Source organism: Tetrahymena thermophila (assembly GCF_000189635.1).
Source record: "Tetrahymena thermophila SB210 genomic scaffold scf_8254571, whole genome shotgun sequence".
Taxonomy (NCBI): Eukaryota; Ciliophora; class Oligohymenophorea; order Hymenostomatida; family Tetrahymenidae; genus Tetrahymena; species Tetrahymena thermophila.
Genome location: NW_002476342.1, coordinates 11098 through 30236, shown reverse-complemented (window position 1 = coordinate 30236; position 19139 = coordinate 11098). Strand labels below are relative to the sequence as shown.

At 21.6% G+C, this 19139-nt stretch overlaps 3 protein-coding genes across 3 annotated transcripts in view; 1 reads left to right on the top strand and 2 right to left on the bottom strand. All coding sequences in view use genetic code 6, as the record gives it.

Annotated features, from left to right (window-relative positions):
• Positions 1-221: 221 nt before the first annotated feature.
• TTHERM_000796710 (hypothetical protein) lies at positions 222-2381 on the bottom strand (the record flags this gene model as incomplete). Its single annotated transcript, XM_012798657.1, has 8 exons — positions 222-342; positions 599-688; positions 945-1034; positions 1291-1380; positions 1637-1726; positions 1987-2076; positions 2262-2282; positions 2353-2381. 8 exons carry the CDS (start codon positions 2379-2381, stop codon positions 222-224), a joined length of 621 nt encoding a protein of 206 aa, XP_012654111.1.
• Positions 2382-4765: 2384 nt separating this feature from the next.
• Positions 4766-14544, top strand: TTHERM_00796700 (transmembrane protein, putative; the record flags this gene model as incomplete). Its single annotated transcript, XM_001020356.2, has 7 exons — positions 4766-6590; positions 6643-7884; positions 8121-9068; positions 9131-9883; positions 10127-12647; positions 12912-13999; positions 14162-14544. The coding sequence occupies 7 exons, from the start codon at positions 4766-4768 to the stop codon at positions 14542-14544; spliced, it is 8760 nt and encodes a 2919-aa protein (XP_001020356.2).
• Positions 14545-15896: 1352 nt separating this feature from the next.
• Positions 15897-19139, bottom strand: part of TTHERM_000796699 (kinase domain protein) — a gene marked incomplete at both ends in the record, with an annotated part of 11295 nt that continues 8052 nt past the window's right edge. The window contains 9 exons of the mRNA XM_012798656.1: positions 15897-16017; positions 16266-16355; positions 16607-16696; positions 16946-17035; positions 17277-17366; positions 17623-17703; positions 17960-18049; positions 18301-18390; positions 18656-18745. Of these exons, the coding sequence (XP_012654110.1) occupies positions 15897-16017; positions 16266-16355; positions 16607-16696; positions 16946-17035; positions 17277-17366; positions 17623-17703; positions 17960-18049; positions 18301-18390; positions 18656-18745 (832 nt within the window). The remainder of the gene's footprint in view (positions 16018-16265; positions 16356-16606; positions 16697-16945; positions 17036-17276; positions 17367-17622; positions 17704-17959; positions 18050-18300; positions 18391-18655; positions 18746-19139) is intronic.

The window sequence follows — 19139 nt, the reverse complement described above, 5'->3', positions numbered from 1 at the left end:
TTATTACTTTGAATTTTTATGATTCATTCATTTAGCTAAAAATTTTATAATAAATTTTTGTAAATTTTAAATAAATATCAAAATAGAATAAACTTTTAAATTAAAAATTATTTCTTAAATTAATAAATAAAATTACATTAGTGGAATAAAAAAGATAAAAAATAAATCAAATAAATTCAAAGAGCTTTTTTGTTTTATATTCATTTTTATAGTTTAAAATATCACAATCCAAAACAAATAAACTGTTTTTACTTAAGGTTAAGTGCCAAATATGAGAGATTAGTGCAATTTGCTAAACCAGAACCTAAGCCTGATGCACCTCTTGCACCAATTTTATTGTAACTTTTTAAATATTCAAGAAAAAATATATCATTAAATAGTTAATTAGAAGGAAAAAATGAAGAAAAAATATGAAATAATCAGATTAATTAATTAATAATAAAAGCAAAAGTTTAAAATAAAATGAGAAGCTAAATTAACAAAGAAAGAACAATAAAAAGCAAGCACAATAAAAAGAAAATGAAAAAAGAGCTTTTTTGTTTTTAATTAGTTTTTATAATTTAAAACATCACAATTCAAAACAAATAAACTGTTTTACCAAAGATCAAGTATCAAATTTGAGAGATTAATGCAATTTGCTAAACCAAAACCTATGCCTGATGCACCCGTTGCTTCAATTTAATTGCAACTTTTTAAATATTGAAGAAAAATTATATCATTAAATAGTAAATTAGAAGGAAAAAATGAAGAAAAAATATGGAAAAATAAGATTAATTAATTAATAATAAAAGCAAAAGTTGAAAATAAAATGATGAGCTAAATTAACAAAAAAAGAACAAAAAAAAGTAATCAAAATAAAAAGAAAAGAAAAAATAGCTTTATTGTTTTAAATTAATTTTAATAATTAAAAATATCACAATTCAAAACAAATAATCTGTTTTTACAAAAGCAGAAGTGTCAAATTTGAGAGATTAATGCAATTTGCTAAACCAGAACCTAAGCCTGATGCACCTTTATCACCAATTTAATTGGCACTTTTTTAATATTGAAGAAAAAATATATCCTTAAATAGTTAATTAGAAGGAAAAAATGAAGAAAAAATATGGAAAAATAAGATTAATTAATTAATAATAAAAGCAAAAGTTGAAAATAAAATGATGAGTTAAATTAACAAAGAAAGAACAATAAAAAGCAAGCACAATAAAAAGAAAATGAAAAAATAGCTTTATTGTTTTTAATTAGTTTTTATAATTAAAAATATCACAATTCAAAACAAATAAACTGTTTTACCTAATATTAAGTGTTAAATTTGAGAGATTAATGCAATTTGCTAAACCAGAACCTAAGTCTGATGCACCCGTTGCACAAATTTAATTGCAACTTTTTAAATATTGAAGAAAAAATATATCATTAAATAATTAATTAGAAGGAAAAAATGAAGAAAAAATATGGAAAAATAAGATTAATTAATTAATAATAAAAGCAAAAGTTGAAAATAAAATGATGAGTTAAATTAACAAAGAAAGAACAATAAAAAGCAAGCACAATAAAAAGAAAATGAAAAAATAGCTTTATTGTTTTTAATTAGTTTTTATAATTAAAAATATCACAATTCAAAACAAATAAACTGTTTTACCTAATATTAAGTGTTAAATTTGAGAGATTAATGCAATTTGCTAAACCAGAACCTAAGCCTGATGCACCCGTTGCACCAATTTAATTGCAACTTTTTAAATTTTGAAGAAAAAAAATATCATTAAATAATTAATTAGAAGGAAAAAATGTAGAGAAAATATGAAACTATAAGATTAATTAATTAATAATAAAAGCAAAATTTGAAACTAAAATGATGAGTTAAAAATTGACAAAGAAAGAACAAAAAAAAAATCAAGCTCAATAAAAAGAAAAAGAAAAAAGAGCTTTATTGTTTTTAGTTAGTTTTAATAATTAAAAATATCAAAATCCAAAACAAATAAACTGTTTTACTAAAGTAAAAGTGTTAAATTTGAGAGATTAATGCAATTTGCTAAAACAGAACCTAAGTCTGATGCACCTTTATCATCAATTTAATTGCAACTTTTTAAATATTGAAGAAAAAATATGTAATTAAATAGAGTTAGTTGCCATACAAATTTACAAAAAGAGAGTTTAAAATACAGGTTTTTAAATTTTTTTCGTAAAATTTTTAAAAATTTATTTTTAAAAAAAAAAATGATATGTTATAAGAATATACGGTATGTATATATTATTTCAAATTTTACATTATGTGAATTTAAAGCTTTCTAAAAATTAAAAAATAAAGATGTTTAAAGCTAATTTAGCTTTATTTATTATGTTATTAAGATATATTACATTTTGCCTTTTGTAAATAAAATAGGCATTTCACTCAATTTAATTAGAAGGAAAAAATGAAGAAAAAATATGAAATAATAAGATTAGTTCATAATTAACTTAATTAACTAACAAAGGGGGGAAAAATCAAATAAATTAAAAGAGCCTTAATGTTTTAAATTTAATTTTATAATTAAATATATTACAACCCAAAACTAATAAACTGATTTTATTAAGTGTAAGTTTTAATAACAAAAAATTTAGAAAAAATATCAAATATTAAAAAATGAATAGTAGATAATTGAAAATTAAGTTAAAATAGCTAAAAAATTTTTGTTTTAATAAAAATAATGAATAATTATGATAATTAATTTCAATAACAAAAATTATTTATTTAAATTAATTGAAAGTTAAATACATAAAAAGTATTAGTAATAATAAAAATAATATTTATAACTTAAATATACCTAAGAGAAATTTCAAGAACCTAATCAGATTAATGAGAAGAGCTTAAAAACTTTTTTTATTAATTTATATAAATTTAAAGGATATTAATAAAAAATTTATAATTACTTCTTCTAATTTGTTATATCTTTTAATCTATTATATCATTTATTTTTTTCAAAAATATTGAATAGAAATTTATGGAATTTAATTAATTAATTATAAATATATAAAAACAAAAAATAAAATATAATAATTAATCATTAAATATCAATTTATAAATTTGGTTTTATGAAGAGATAGATATCACATAAAAATTAATTTAACATTCATTATTTAATCTTAATATTTGTATTTAAAACATATACTTAAAAATAAATATAGTAGGAATTAGAGATGCGTAGTTAGTCATATTTGAAAAGATACTAGTAATTAATTAATTAATGTTCTTAAATTTTCTAAAAATAATATTTATAAATAGATTTTTCTGTTTTAGCTCTATAATTAATAATAGGAATATTTATAATATCTCTAATTATTCTCTAATAATTTTAGTTTTTTTTTGCAAGCACATTTTATTTAGGTATATATATATATAGATTGCATCCACCAAGTAAGTACATTTAATACCAACTTAAATAAATTTTAATAAAGTTTTTTAATTTATATCAATCTTTATGATTTTTCTTTTTGCTACCCCTCTTCAGAAAATTTAGCTAAATTAAAAATTTTTGATGTAAAATAATTATTTATTTTTTAAATTATAATAAATTAAATTATTAATTATAATTCAATTATAAAATATCAAAATCAGATTTTTTAATAAATAAGTAAATCTTCTATTTCATAATAAGTGACATCTAAAAGACATAATTTTTGAATGGCATCAAAACTGTTATTCAAAATATAAATTTATATTACTTTTAAAAAAAATATTTATATTAAAGTTTATTTAGAAATGCATTATGAATTAATCAAATAAGATTTATATAATTAACTATTTAACTTACTAAACAATTAATTATTCTTATTTATTTTATAATTAGCAGGGTGGCGAAGTGGAATCGCGTTGGGCTCATAACTCAAAGGTCGGAGGATCGAAACCTCTCTCTGCTAAATTTTTTTTTGTTTTTAAAAAACTTAATGTGTATAATTATAATAAAGAATATCAAGTTTTTCTAAGAATATTTATCTATTAAATGCTAATTTTTTTTTGATATAAAATATTCATATTATTAAAATTCTTGACTAACAACTAATACATTTTTTAAGAATATTATAAACTGTAAAAAATTGAATAAAACTTATTAAATTAAGGATTTTTACAAAAGACTTAATTAAACTAACTCTTCCTTTCATTTCAAAGTTTTCAAAATAATTTAAAAAACACTAGTTTTTATTTTATTATTTATTATGTTTTAAATTTAGAATAGAATTTTCTTTCACAATTTATTTGTTCTAAACCCAACTCCAACTGTAAAAAATAAAAAAATAAACTGATTTAGGACATTATTAAAATAGAAAAGTAGACTTGGTTAAAAAGAGATTATTTTAAATTGGTTATTTATTTTAATAAATACTTTATTAGATAATTATATCTATTACATATATAAAATTTGTTGCATGTTGCATTTAGGAATTAAAAATTTATTCATGAAATTTATTAAATATATTTTATTTTTAAATTCAATTTGATAATATCAAAAATAAATAATTAATAAAAAAACATTCAAAAAGTATTCAACTAATAAACAATCTCTACTTTATTTTTAAATAGAAAATAGGAAAGTTTATTTTTAGTTCAATTATCAGGTTTTATCTTACAATGATTTCTTTACAATTCTTTTTAGCATTTATATTTTTATTTAATGCTACTTTTAGCTGCTAAATAGGATGTCTAAATTGTTCGATAAGTTCTAGTAACTAAGAATAATGCATTGAATGTAATAATGGATTTCAGTTGAACAATAATTCTTAATGTATACAAACAATGTGTGAAGAGTATTAATATGCTTAAATAAATACACAAAACTAATAGTAATGTGTGGCTTTATGCGATAACTTATAAATTGGACTAGAGGGTACTATAAACAAATGCCAAAACTCTTACTATTGCTCTAGTCAATTCCTTTAGCAAACTAATCTATCAAGAGGAGAGAACATTTAGAATGTTATTTAAGCTACGAACGGTTAATTGCTAGTCATTTATACCACTTTTGCTAACTTGATAAACTCAACAAATGCCTCATTCATTAGAAGTTACTTATTTGATTCAAATATTATCTTAGTTCAAGCTGTAAATAATCAGGTCTACTTATTTAGTTCTAACAATACTGTTTTCGCTTGGGATTTAGATTTAAATGAGCAATCTTTTATCACTAATATTTAATTAGGATAAATTGATATGAGAAGTAAAATGATCCAAGTTGAAAACAATGTTAACAGGACTATGATGGCAGTTTTTTTTGTGCAGAAAAGCCAAATTGTTTTAACTGATCTTACTTACTAGAGCAGATAACAGCTTTTAATCTCTTACATTCAATCAGCTTTTATCCTTGATAACTACATTTTATTGATAAATGAGCTAAATCAAATATTAATAGTCAGTATTATAGAAGATATCAATTATCAGATAATTTAAAATTATATAAATCAAAGCTATTTATCTTGCTCAAATGCAGGAAAGTCTCCCAAAAAAATGGTAAAAGCTAGTCAAAACAACTCATTCTACTTGATATTCAACGACAATAACGGAATTAATGTCATTTAACAGTCTAATTCTACTTGTATAGTAGTTTAGCCTTTTTTAGCTGTATAGCAACTCAATTTGCTATAAATTTAAACAACTTCTACAAAAAATTTAAATCTAATTATGGGTTTATATCAAAATAATCTTTTTGAAATTTACGAAAGCGAAAATCAAAAAGTGGTTCATAGCATTCAATTAAATGATATTTGTATTGATTTCTATTTAATTTAAACGAATCAAACCTCTTCATTAACTTTTGTTTTAAAAAACAATGTGATTGACATATATTTAGTTGCATTCAATATATAATCAGATTCTATCAGTTTTAACTATATTAAATCATTCCCCGTTTAAATTAATAATCCTCTCTAATTATTAGGGATCTCAACTCCTTAGAAAACATTATAAAATAGGCCTCTTCTTTGTATTGTTTCTTAAGATATACAAGTGATTGACATAACTGAAAGCTAGGTCATTGGACTCGCCATTAATTTCTAAGAAAAGATAAACTATAATAAGAATACAATATCGAGTATCGCATACAATGACCAATCAAACATGATTCTGAGCTGTTCTATTGACGGAAGAGTAATTGCATGGCAAGCAAGCAACCCTTTAAGACCTTCTTTTTTATATAAACTAGAATATACTCCACAACCATGCATAAGTGTATTAACAAATTTATAAATTGGAGCTGTTTTATTCTAGAATACTATTGCTATTTTTAATATTTTTAATCCATTACTTAAGAGAGAAATTGACATAAAAACTTAAAATTATACATCAATAATTTATTCATCAAATTTTATATACTGCATCTATGATTAATAGATATCTATCCTTTAAGATCAAACTGAAATACTAGCTTCTATTTCAGGAATAGATAGCATTAAATAAACATATGTGAGTAACCAAGATTAAATATATCTAATATTCAAAAATAATTCAATAATTATCTACGAATTTATTAGTTCTTCAAAAAAAATAATCATAAAACAAAATATATAGCCATACTAATAATTAAATCAAATAGTTTTCTCCTCTTTTTTTAATCTATCTACATAAGGTATTTTTTTTTATTGTTTCACTTGTTTAATTAATAGTCTTAATATAAATAGGAATATATTTGATGATTTAAGATTCGTTAAAGAGCCTAATTATCCTCAACGAACAACTAAACTTAGCTTTCAACAACTTAAATTTAATAGGTAATATTGTAGGAGTTTATATGTATGATTAAACTACGTTTTTCTTACTTTTAAACTAGAAAATTAACTCAACTTATCCATTTACTATACAATACTTGGATTTATCTAGCAATGCTTAAATTTAAACAATTGATAATTTTGCAAATGTTTAAAAAGTATCTTTCGTCAGAAAAACTATTTAAAATAATTTTTAGCTATTTAGAATTTCAACTATTTAGCTAATAAATTAAATTTCTACTTCAATGGAATTAATATGGAATGTAACAAGCGGAACATATACGTAAGAGAGACTAATTTATACTTAAAATTAAATGCTTAACTAAGAACTTTTAAACTAACAGTCAACGATCAGTTTTTTAGGATCTCAAACAGGTTTTGTAGGAACAGCTTGTTCAAGCAAAAATAATCCAATTTAAGGCATATTCAACTTAACTTAATATACATAAAGTAGTGTTGATGCTATTCAACAAATTAAAAACAGCTTTAGACTTGGTATTTTTTATGTGATTGCTTAAACAGACATTTACAGATTAAATGCATTTACATATTAATTTATTGATATTATTTCATTTAATAAGCAATCTTAAATCCCAGTAAAGAATGAGATAATTTAATAAATTGGAATATCTGATAACTTAGGTATATCAATTGCTTATAATAGTTAATAAATAATAGTGAGAGATGAAATAAATAATCAAATATACTAAATGCAACTATTAAATCCAAACTCTTAATTAAAATCTATTCAAAACTATTACATAGATGAGTCAACATCTAAAATATATTTGTATGGAAACATAATTATACAAACAGATCTAAATCTACAATAAATTGTTGTGCAATCTCCTTAATCTCATTCTAATTTTTAGTAGTGTAGCTTTTAAGAAAATATTGTAATTTGCCAGTTTAACTAAAACCAAATAGCTATCTACAATAAAGTTAGTCCCTTTACAATAGTCAATGTTATTTCACCATCATTAAATAATTTTAGTTTATCAGTGGATACTAATTATTCTAACATTTATGTTTATTCTTCGAATATTGAGATATACAATTTCTAAGGAGCCTATGTTAATAGTATAAAATCAATTGGATCTTCTATTTTTTAGTTCGACTTATGTGGAAATTACATATTAGCATACACAAATTTAGGTAAATATTACTAATTAATTATATTTCTTTTACCATAAAATTCATTAAATTTAACTAACGAAAAAACATTCATCAAAAAATTTATTGTTATTTATAAGAAATTTTCTGTTCTAAAAAAATTTTTAAAAACTCTTTTATATAGTTGTAATAAGATGTTTTATAGTGGATTATAAAATTTAAAATAAAATTATTTTTAATAATATAAAAAAATAAACACTTTTTAATATAAAAAAAAGCTGGCTATGTTATTTAGAGGGATAATTTTATAATAAATAATACATTTGTACCTTCAGGAGCTATTTTAACTAAAGGTTTTTACTTTGAAGATATATAACTAATTGCTTATCTGACAAATGAAATAAGGTACGGTTAAGTCAAATTTTATGATCTTAAAACTCAATAGTCCCTAGGCAGCGTTTTAAATTAGTATAACAATAATGGGGTAGGTATTCCTATTAGTGTATCGTTTGATGCAGAAACAGGTGCTATACATTATGTTGACAATTATGGTAACAGCTAAATAGCGTTATATGGACCTTAAATAGTAACTACAAATATGATAGGTATACCACAACTATAACAACAAAGTATCTCTGTACCTATTGGATACATTACAGATTTTAATTATAATCAAGAGTTTATCTTTAACTAAAATATCATTTGGACATTTAGCTATAACATCTTGACTAAAAGCTATCAACAGCTAAATTAAAAAACTAAACAATTTTATTTAATTAACCCAATTGACAATATAAATAACTCAATTTCTTTGTTGGTTTGTGACAATAATAACAATATTTTCTTTTACTAAGACTATGTTCTGACATTCTAATAGAATCTAAACAATCAAGTTTTAGACATGAGAAGATTCATTCAAAAGAGTGTAACAATTACTTTTGTAGTTTATCCTAACAGCATACAAGTATTTTTAGGCTAAATTTAGAGCTTATCTGTAGTCGAAAATTCCAATAACTTTTATCTAATTCCTAATTTTTAATTTAAGCAAATTGTTTTAATCTAAGAAAATATTGTTTTAATCTAAACAATCTCAAATTAAATTTTAGACTATGATTTTACTTCTAATTAAATTTTATACAAAATACAACTCTCTTAAAATGATTTTATAGTTTCTTCTTCTGTGATTGAAGATTCAAGCACATTTGTTTTCCTAACTTTAAATTCAGGTAAATTCTTCTTTATCTTATTGAACTTAAATTAAAGTAATTCATTAATAAATTTTAAACAGGTGGAGCAATTAGATATGATTTAGACAATAAAATTCATAGTGTTCTCACATTTATTGACTAAAATAATTAGTAAAATATTGGCATTTCAACATTTTATTCAGCTTAAAACGAAGTAGCTTTTACAATGCAAGATGGTAGTATTATTTAAATGGAGATTGATAGTCTATAAATCAAGTAGCAATAAATACTAAATTATAACGCATAATAAATAAAGAGCCAGATCTAAGATATTAAATGCATTCAAAATACAATTTTATTGATTTAGAATGGAAGATATTTTATAAGCATATCTGAAGAAAAGAAAATGGGTGTTTTTAATCAAAATGGGAATAATTTTGTAAAGTTTTTATCTTTTCCTGATGAATATAACAAATAGTCATTGTTTACTTCAAGATACCTAATTTTATATTGCTCTTTTTAGTTAAATATTTACTTATCTAGCACATTATAGTTCATAAGTTCATTTAGAAAATCAAATTTGGTACATCAAATAACTTAAATTTTAGAATTATAGCCTAATGTTCTTCTCGTTATCTATACCATAGGAATTGAAACAATCATAATAAACGAGCAGCTATTTTCTTCTAAATCAATCAATTTTGTGTAATTATAGATGCCTTAAATTATTAAAACAAACCTTAACAAATCTTTAAATATGATTTAAATTGTTGCTTTAACATCTTCAGGAGTATTTGATGAGAGAATTAGCATCGATTACTTGGATGGAATTTTAAAAAGCTAAACAAGTGCAGGTAAATTAATAAATATTAATATTTACTTCCTATTTAAATTAATTAATTATAGTTTTTATGATAAGGATACAAAATTTAAAAAATTTATTTACTTTCGCTCATTGGTCAAAATTACCCTTGAAAACACTTTTTTACATAAAATATCTTTATAAAAATTAAAATTAATCTTCATTGAAAAAAAAAATTTTTTTGTATTTTAATAACTGGTGAATAATATAAATTAATATTATTTAATATAAAAAGGACCTTTATAGGGTAATGAATATGTTTAGAATTGCTACTAGGAGATAGAATATAAGAGTAGTTACTATGCTAATAATATATTTGATAATATATAAAGATTTAACTACAATCACCCTGTTTCGTATCAAATATCGCTCAACGTTGTGAATACACTTTTATCAACATCGTTCTTAAATTAGCGAAATGTATTTTTCTCATTGTAACCAAGCAAAGAAGGAAGTAATAATTACAACTTAACTTCTCAATCGTTTATGAATATTGGATAAAACCTACAAATAAAGGATTTTAACTTGTTTTTCTTAGAGTAGCAATAATAAATTTTATTCAATAAACAAACCTAAAATGTAACATTCCAATCTTTAAAAATATAAAATTAACAAATTTTATATAATACTTCCATTTGCTTTAATAATTTGAATATTGTATAAATTGTCAATCTTAACATCGCAAATGTCAACTTAAGTGATGTCTCAACTGCTTCTACAAACAGAAGAAATTTAGAAGGAAATAGTAATAATTAATAGGATACAGCTTTGTTTATTTTTGAGAATTGTGAATATGTTTTAATTGATACTTTAACTGTATCAAATTTGATTTTGGAAAGCAATATTTTCAAACTAATAATTGCAAAAAATATATAGAAGATGATCATAAAAAATATAAATATTTAAAATAGTAAGTTCAACTCTGATGCTATGATTTTTGATCAAATAAATAATCTTTCTATCAGCAACTTGTAAGTCTTTAGCACATCTCAATACACTCAATAATAGAGTTATATTTATATTTTAATTATTTAAGGTATTTAAGAAATAATAATTAGTTAATATAATTTTTAAAATAACACTCAAGTTTCAGCATTATACTCAATAAACTAGTTTATTCAATAAAATTATATGTAATAATTGATAAATGATAACTTTTACATGGAAAATAGTGTGTTTAACAATAATAAATATTCTAGCTTATAAAATCAAGACACTCAAATTAATTTACTATTTTTGCAAAATTCAAATATCGCATTTTAAGGAATAGAATTTCTAAACAACCAAGGAACAATTTAGATTAAAAATTCCGGAAATGTAACTATAGAAACTAGCTTTTTCGAAAACAATGTAGGTGTAACAGGTTCTTCTCTTTTCATTGATACAGTTTTATCTGCTGTTATTTAGTATTCTTCTTTTAAAAATAATTTTGCTTCATCTTTGGGTGGAGCAATTTACTGTATAGAAGTAGCAAATTTTAATATCGATAAAAGGACTCTATTTATTAATAATACAGCTTTAATAGGAGGAGCTATAAAAATTTCAATATAATAATCTTCATCATTAGATAGTATTACAAATTTGCAAAATATATAAGCCCAATTTTTAAATAATATTGGAACAATTTATGGGAATAACATTGGAACTTATCCTAAGTATTTTGAAGTTACATAGAATTATAACGAGACTCAGTATTCTAATTATCAAGAATTATACATAGGTGAATTAACATAAAATAGCACTTAAATGAACTAAAATATACTCAAAATCAATTAAATACAAAGTGGTGCAAATTTGTATTTAAATATTATTTTATTTGATTAATAACATCAAATATTGAAATTTAATTAAACAAAATTAATAAATGGTGAATATCCTCAACAAATAATGGACGAAGTGCAGAATTATCAATTTTCTATTGAGGATGAAACAACTCAAAATAATTAACTTGAAATAAAAGGCTAGTAGTATATCTCATACAAAGAGTACGAGGTAAAATCAGGTGGTTTTACTTTTGACAATCTAATTCTAGCTAGTAGTCCAAATAATGTCATAACAACTCCTATTTTAACTATTTCATTCAGTAGCTGGAGTTATCAAACTAATATCTAATTGGAACTCTCTTTTAGAAGTTGTAAGCAAGGAGAAGTTATTTAGTAAATATCTGCTTTTATTTTTTATTGCAAGGAGTGTTAACCTGGAACTTATTCGTTATAGGATCCATCTAATTTTAGTTTAGCTTAATATCAAACAACTAAAAATGATATTTAAATTGCTTGCAAAAAATGTCCGATCGGAGCTCTTTCATGCCATAGCAATAAAATAATTTTGGGCTTAGGGTATTGGAGAAAAAACAGCTAGAGCGATGTAATTGTCGAGTGTATTAGCTTGTCAGATAGATGCGATCCTTAGAATCCAAAAAGCATATAAGGCTGTAAAGAAGGATACATTGGACCTATTTGCTAAACATGTGATACATATGGGAATATCTGGAGAGATAAAGTATATGTTATGACTATTAATCCAACTGTATGTCAGCTATGCAGCTAATAGGGATATTAAATTGCTTATATTGTTTTGATCCTAGCATTCATCTTAATATACATCAATATATCAGTAGTGATGTTTATGAATAGTTACGTCTATAACTCTATCACAACATATCTTAGATATATGTCTATTTTACCTTTCTCTAACAGCTGTATTTAAGACTAAAGCACATTTATCATCAAGTAGCTCATTAATTATCTTCAGCTGTAATTATTTTTCTTAAAAAATTTTTTTTCGTTATTATAAACTATTTAAATGATATTTGAATATTATCTAAATATCAGATTAAATCTTCTTTATTAATAACTCAAACAAAGAGCAATTAAAATACAAAATATCGCATTTAGGATAATTCTAATTAAAAAAATAAAATTAAATAATTTTAATGCAAGAAAAAGAAATATAAAAATTCAATTAATTTAACTTTTAGTAAAGAAAATATTTTTATTAAATACTTGTTTATTTAATAGCTCATCGATTCTATACTAAATTGATTTCAACATTTTGCCAACTTTTATATCTCTTGCTCCTGGATTTGCTGGATAACCAGTGGGGAAAATAATTATTAGCAGTGGATGCATCTACAAGAATCTATCTGAAACTCTTAGAATCCACTAAGAAATAAAAATGAGAAGTTTACTTTACTTTGGGATTCCTCTCATGTTTTTTATTGTTTTATTCATAGAATTTTATCTACTTAAAATTTTTAGAATTTTAAAAGTGTTGAAGTATTATCAATTTGTCATGATTAATATAGTATTCTTCTTTTTTTAACCTGACGCAATCCAATTCTTTACAAGTACATTTTCTTGTAAATAAATTGGAGAAGAAAGTTACTTACTTCAGAGCTTGGTTATTATGTGCAATGACTCTGAATTTACTCTTTTTAGATCATATTTAATCCTTCCAGCTTTGATGATTTGGGTTTTTTTCCCTCTGCTTGTTCTTTTGTTATTCATTTATAAACTAAAAAGAAACCAGAAACTCTTCTTTTGCACTATGAAATTTAGATTTGGATACTATTTTCTCGAATATAAGGAAAAATATTTCTATTGGGAATTCATTAGGATATACTATAAAATAGCAATAGTATTAACTTCAGCCCTATTAGTACAATCTCAGATAATCCAGCAATGTCTTTCTATCATAATCATTACCCTTTATATATCTTCTATTCATGCCTATACTCCATTCTAGAGCCTTTAGCAAAAGAATCATGAAACAGCATCTTAATTTATATTAATGCTTAATTTATTTTTTAACATATTGCAAGCATAATATTAGCATTGGATATTTACTTTTATTATGTCATTCATACACTACGGCTTTATATTATATTTTATTTATTTAATTTTTAAAATCAAAATAATGAAATACAAGAAAAAAATAATCAAAATCATTTCATTCTTTTACAAAATGAAAGAATCTAAAACATAAATTAGCAAACTTGTAATCTTAAGTTATTGGAAAATGATCAAATTTCATCTGGCAGATTTTAGAGGAAAAAATGTTATTGAATAAATTTCATCAACTAATCGCAAATTATTTGATCATGAATGTAAATAGAAAACCATTTAAAATCAAATAAAATTAGTTTTTTTATTTTAAACTTTTAAAAAAATGAATTTAACATTAAAAGAATTAAAGCTTTAAAATATATTTAATTCAAATTGCAATTTAATTTAAACAAAAAATTTTCTTTTCTAAAATAAAACTAAAGCTACAAACAGAAACGATTTATCTCCGTAAAATAGTTCTCATAGCTCATCACCAAAAAGCTTAATAAGTGAAAGATACTAAAATGATGACATTTTTCTACAATTTGAAGACAGTATAATTTAGGAAGACACTAAAGCTGTATAATAAAGGTTTTAAATTACATTGTATAGTGAATAAAATTAACCTTAAAGTTAACATGCAAAGATGTTTGAGATAAATAATTTAGCTAACACTGAGCAGCTAAAAACACTACAAACTCAAGAAAATAACAAGAATACTGATTTTCCATTAATAAATTCATAAGATTTGGAAGAATAGGTATTACCAAATACTTTATATAAAAGCTAAGATGTCCATATCTAAAATAAAAATACAATCAATTGATTATTTTTCTATATTTTTAGTCATTATTTTTTTATGTTTTAATGAAGTCAAATTAATTATTTTATTCTTTATTTTTTTATATAGAAAAATATATTTATTGCTAATCCATGTATCAAAATATGATGAGCTGGATGGCATTATATTTTAATATCTGGATTTTTTTAATTTTAAATGAAATAAATTAAAAAAAATATTTATGAAAAAGTAAGTAAATAAACTATTCAATAAAATTCATAACTTGACTATATAAAAAAATATATTTACAGAATAAAAAATTCAGATAAAGTGATAATAAGTCCATAGTATTCTAGAAAATTTAGAGAACATTTTTTTAAATAAAATAAGATAAGCATTTTAAAATTTATAATACCACATTAAAAAAAATTACATAAATTCTTGTTATGAAATAAGCTTATAAAAAGCCAAATTCAACATTAACAACTTTTAAATTCATTAATTTATTCTAAATATTATTAAATAAAAAAATCAAATTTGTATAGTCTGAATGAATAAATGATAATATAAAAAACAATTATTTTATGATTTTAAAAAATATAAAATGAAAAAAAATGATTATAAGATAAATTAAAAATTTTAGAAAAAAAAAATAAAAATAAACATAACAACAAATGTTAAAATAAAAAGTAAAACTTAATTTCTCCCTGAGGTTTTTTTAAATTATGGCATCTAATTAATCAAGATAAATAAAAAAAGGATAAAATATGATTGATGGATAATATTTAAGATTAAAATATAACTGGCATATAAAAGTTTGGCATTTATATAATTAATAAAGATGTAATTTAACAATAAAAGTTTCAAATTATTTGATCGTTTTTGGAGAAACCAGAGGGTTTGCTTAAGAGGATTTAATTTTTTTATTTTTTATAAATAATTTATTTACTTACAAAAATATGAATGATATTTATAAATATAAAATCAATAATAAAATCTATTTATCTATTTATATTTTAGGTTAAAAACACTTTTTCAAAATGTTATATAATAAAATATATAATATTATTCAAACATTTTATATTTATTCATCCTTTTTTCACCAGTTGTTCATCATTAGAAATCAAAGACAACTAATCTTTTTGATTTAAGACACTTGCTTATTACTTTGAATCTTTATGATTTATTCAAATCGCTAAAAATTTTAAAATAAATTTGTGTAAATTTAAAAATAAATATTAAAATAGAATAAACTTTTAAATTAAAAATTATTCTTTAAATTAATAAATAAAATAATATTTGTGGAATAAAAAAGATAAAAAAATAAAATAAATAAAAGATATCAAATAAATTCAAAGAACTTTTTTGTTTTATATTCATTTTTTTTGTATAAAATATCATAATCCAAAACAAATAAACTGTTTTTACCTAAGGTAGAGTGTCAAATTTGAGAGATTAATGCAATTTGCTAAAGCAGAACCTAAGCCTGATGCACCTTCATCACCAATTTAATCGTCACTTTTTAAATATTGAAGAAAAAATATATCATTAAATTGTTAATTAGAAGGAAAAAATGAATACAAAATATGAAATAATAAAATTAATTAATAATAAAAGTAAAAGTTAAAATAAAATGATGAGCTAAATTAACAAAGAAAGAACAAAAAAAAACAAGCACAATAAAAAGAAAAAGAAAAAATAGCTATATTTTTTTTAATTAGTTTTTATAATTAAAAATATCACAAAAGCAAATAAACTGTTTTTACCGAAGTGAAAGTGTCAATTTTGAGAGATTAATGCAATTTGCTAAAGCAAAACCTAAGCTTGATGCACCTTCATCACCAATTTAATTATGACTTTTTAAATATTGAAGAAAAAATATATTATTAAATAGTTAATTAGAATGAAAAAATGAAGAAAAAATATGAAATAATAAGATTAATTAATTAATTATAAAAGTAAAAATTGAAAATAAAATGATGAGTTAAATTAACAAAGAAAGAACAAAAAAAAATCAAGCACAATAAAAAGAAAAAGAGCTTTATTGTTTTTAATTAGTTTTTATAATTAAAAATATCACAATCGAAAACAAATAAACTGTTTTTACCGAAGGTCAAGTGTCAAGTTTGAGATATTAATGCAATTTACTAAAGCAGAACCTAAGCCTGATGCACCCATTACACCAATTTAATTGTGACTTTTTAAATATTGAAGAAAAAATATGTCTTTAAATAGTTAATTAGAAGTTAAAAAAATGAAGAAAAAATATGAAATAATAAGATTAATTATTTAATAATAAAAGCAAAAGTTGAAAAGCTAGATTATAAAATAAAGTACAAAAAAAAAGCAAGCACAATAAAAAGAAAAAGAAAAAAGAGCTTTATTGTTTTTAATTAGTTTTTATAATTAAAAATATCACAATCCAAAACAAATAAACTGTTTTTACCGAAGGTTAAGTGTCAAATTTGAGAGATTAATGCAATTTGCTAAAGCGGAACCTAAGTCTGATGCACCTTCATCACCAATTTAATTAGAACTTTTTAAATATTGAAGAAAAATATATCATTAATTAGTTAATTAGAAGGAAAAAATGAAGAAAAAAAATGAAATAATAAGAAATAAATAATAAAAGCAAAAATTGAAAATAAAATGATTAGCTAAATTAACAAAGAAAGAACAAAAAAAGCAAGCACAATAAAAAGAAAAAAGATATTACTGTTTTTAATTAGTTTTTATATTTAAAAATATCACAATTCAAAATAAATAAACTTTTTTACCCAAAGTCAAGTGTCAAATTTGAGAGATTGATGCAATTTGCTAAAGCAGAGCCTAAGCCTGATGCACCTTCATCACTAATTTAATTGTAACTTTTTAAATAAATATTGAAGAAAAAATATATTATTAAATAGTTAATTAGAATGAAAAAATGAAGAAAAAGTATGAAATAATATAATTTATTAATAGAATAATAAAAGTAAAAGTTGAAATTAAAATGATGAGCTAAAAAAACAAAGAAAGAATAAAAAAAAAGCAAGCACAATAAAAAGAAAATGAGCTTTATTGTTTTTAATTAGTTTTTATAATTAAAAATATCACAATTCAAAACAAATAAACTATTTTTACCTAAGGTAAAGTGTCAAACTTGAGAGATTAATGCAATTTGTAAAAGCAGAACCTAAGCCTGATGCACCAATTTAATTTTGACTTTTTAAATAAATATTGAAGAAAAAATATATCATTAAATAGTTAATTAGAAGGAAAAAATGAAGAAAATATATAAAATAATAAGATTAATTAATAATAAAATCAAAAGTTGAAAATATTATGATGAGCTCAATTAACAAAGAAAGAATAAAAAAAAGCAAGCATAATAAAAAGAAAAAGAAAAAGAGCTTTATTGTTTTTAATTAGTTTTTATAATTAAAAATATAACAATTCAAAGCAAATAAACTATTTTTACCTAAGGTAAAGTGTCAAATTTGAGAGATTAATGCAATTTCCTAAAGCAGAACCTAATCCTGATACACCTTCATCACCAATTTAATTGTTACTTTTTAAATATTGAAGAAAAAATATATGTTAATTAGAAGGAAAAAATGAAGAAAATATATGAAATAATAAGAGTTATTAATTAATAATAAAACCAAAAGTTGAAAATAAAATAATAATGAGCTAAATTAACAAAGGATGGACATAAAAAAAGCAAGCATATGTAAAAGAAAAAGAAAAAAGAATTTTATTGTTTTTAATTAGTTTTTATATTTAAAAATATCACAATTCAAAACAAATAAACTTTTTTACCCAAGTTCAAGTGTCAAATTTGAGAGAATAATGCAATTTGCTAAAGCAGAACCTAAGCCTGATGCACCTTCATCACTAATTTAATTGTGACTTTTTAAATAAATATTGAAGAAAAAATATATTATTAAATAGTTTATTGGAAGGAAAAAATGAAGAAAATATGTGAAATAATAAGAGTTATTAATTAATAATAAAAGCAAAAGTTGAAAATAAAATAATAATGAGCTAAATTAACAAAGGATGGACAAAAAAAAAGCAAGCAAAATAAAAAGAAAAAGAAAAAAGAACTTTATTGTTTTTAATTAGTTTTTATAATTAAAAATTTCACAATCTAAAACAAATAAACTGTTTTTACCCAAGGTCAAGTGTCAAATTTGAGAGATTAATGCAATTTGCTAAAGCAGAACCTAAGCCTAATGCACCGATTGCACCAATTTAATTGTAACTTTTAAAATATTGAAGAAAAAATATATCATTAAATAGTTAATTAGAATGAAAAAATGAAGAAAAAATATGAAATAATAAGATTAATATGTTTTAGATAGTCAGAGATCAAAAACAATAATGCTCTTTTTTCTTTTTCTTTTTATCTTGCTTACTTATTTTTTTGTTCTTTCTTTGTTAATTTATCTCATAATTTTATTTTCAACTTTTTCTTTTATTATTAATTAATAAATCTTATTATTTCATATTTTTTCTTCATTTTTTCTTTCTAATTAAATATTTAATGACAATTTTTTTCTTCAATATTAAAAAGTGACAATTAAATTGGCGCAATGGTAGCATCAGGCTTAGGTTCTGCTTTAGCAAATTGCATTAATCTCTCAAATTTGACACTT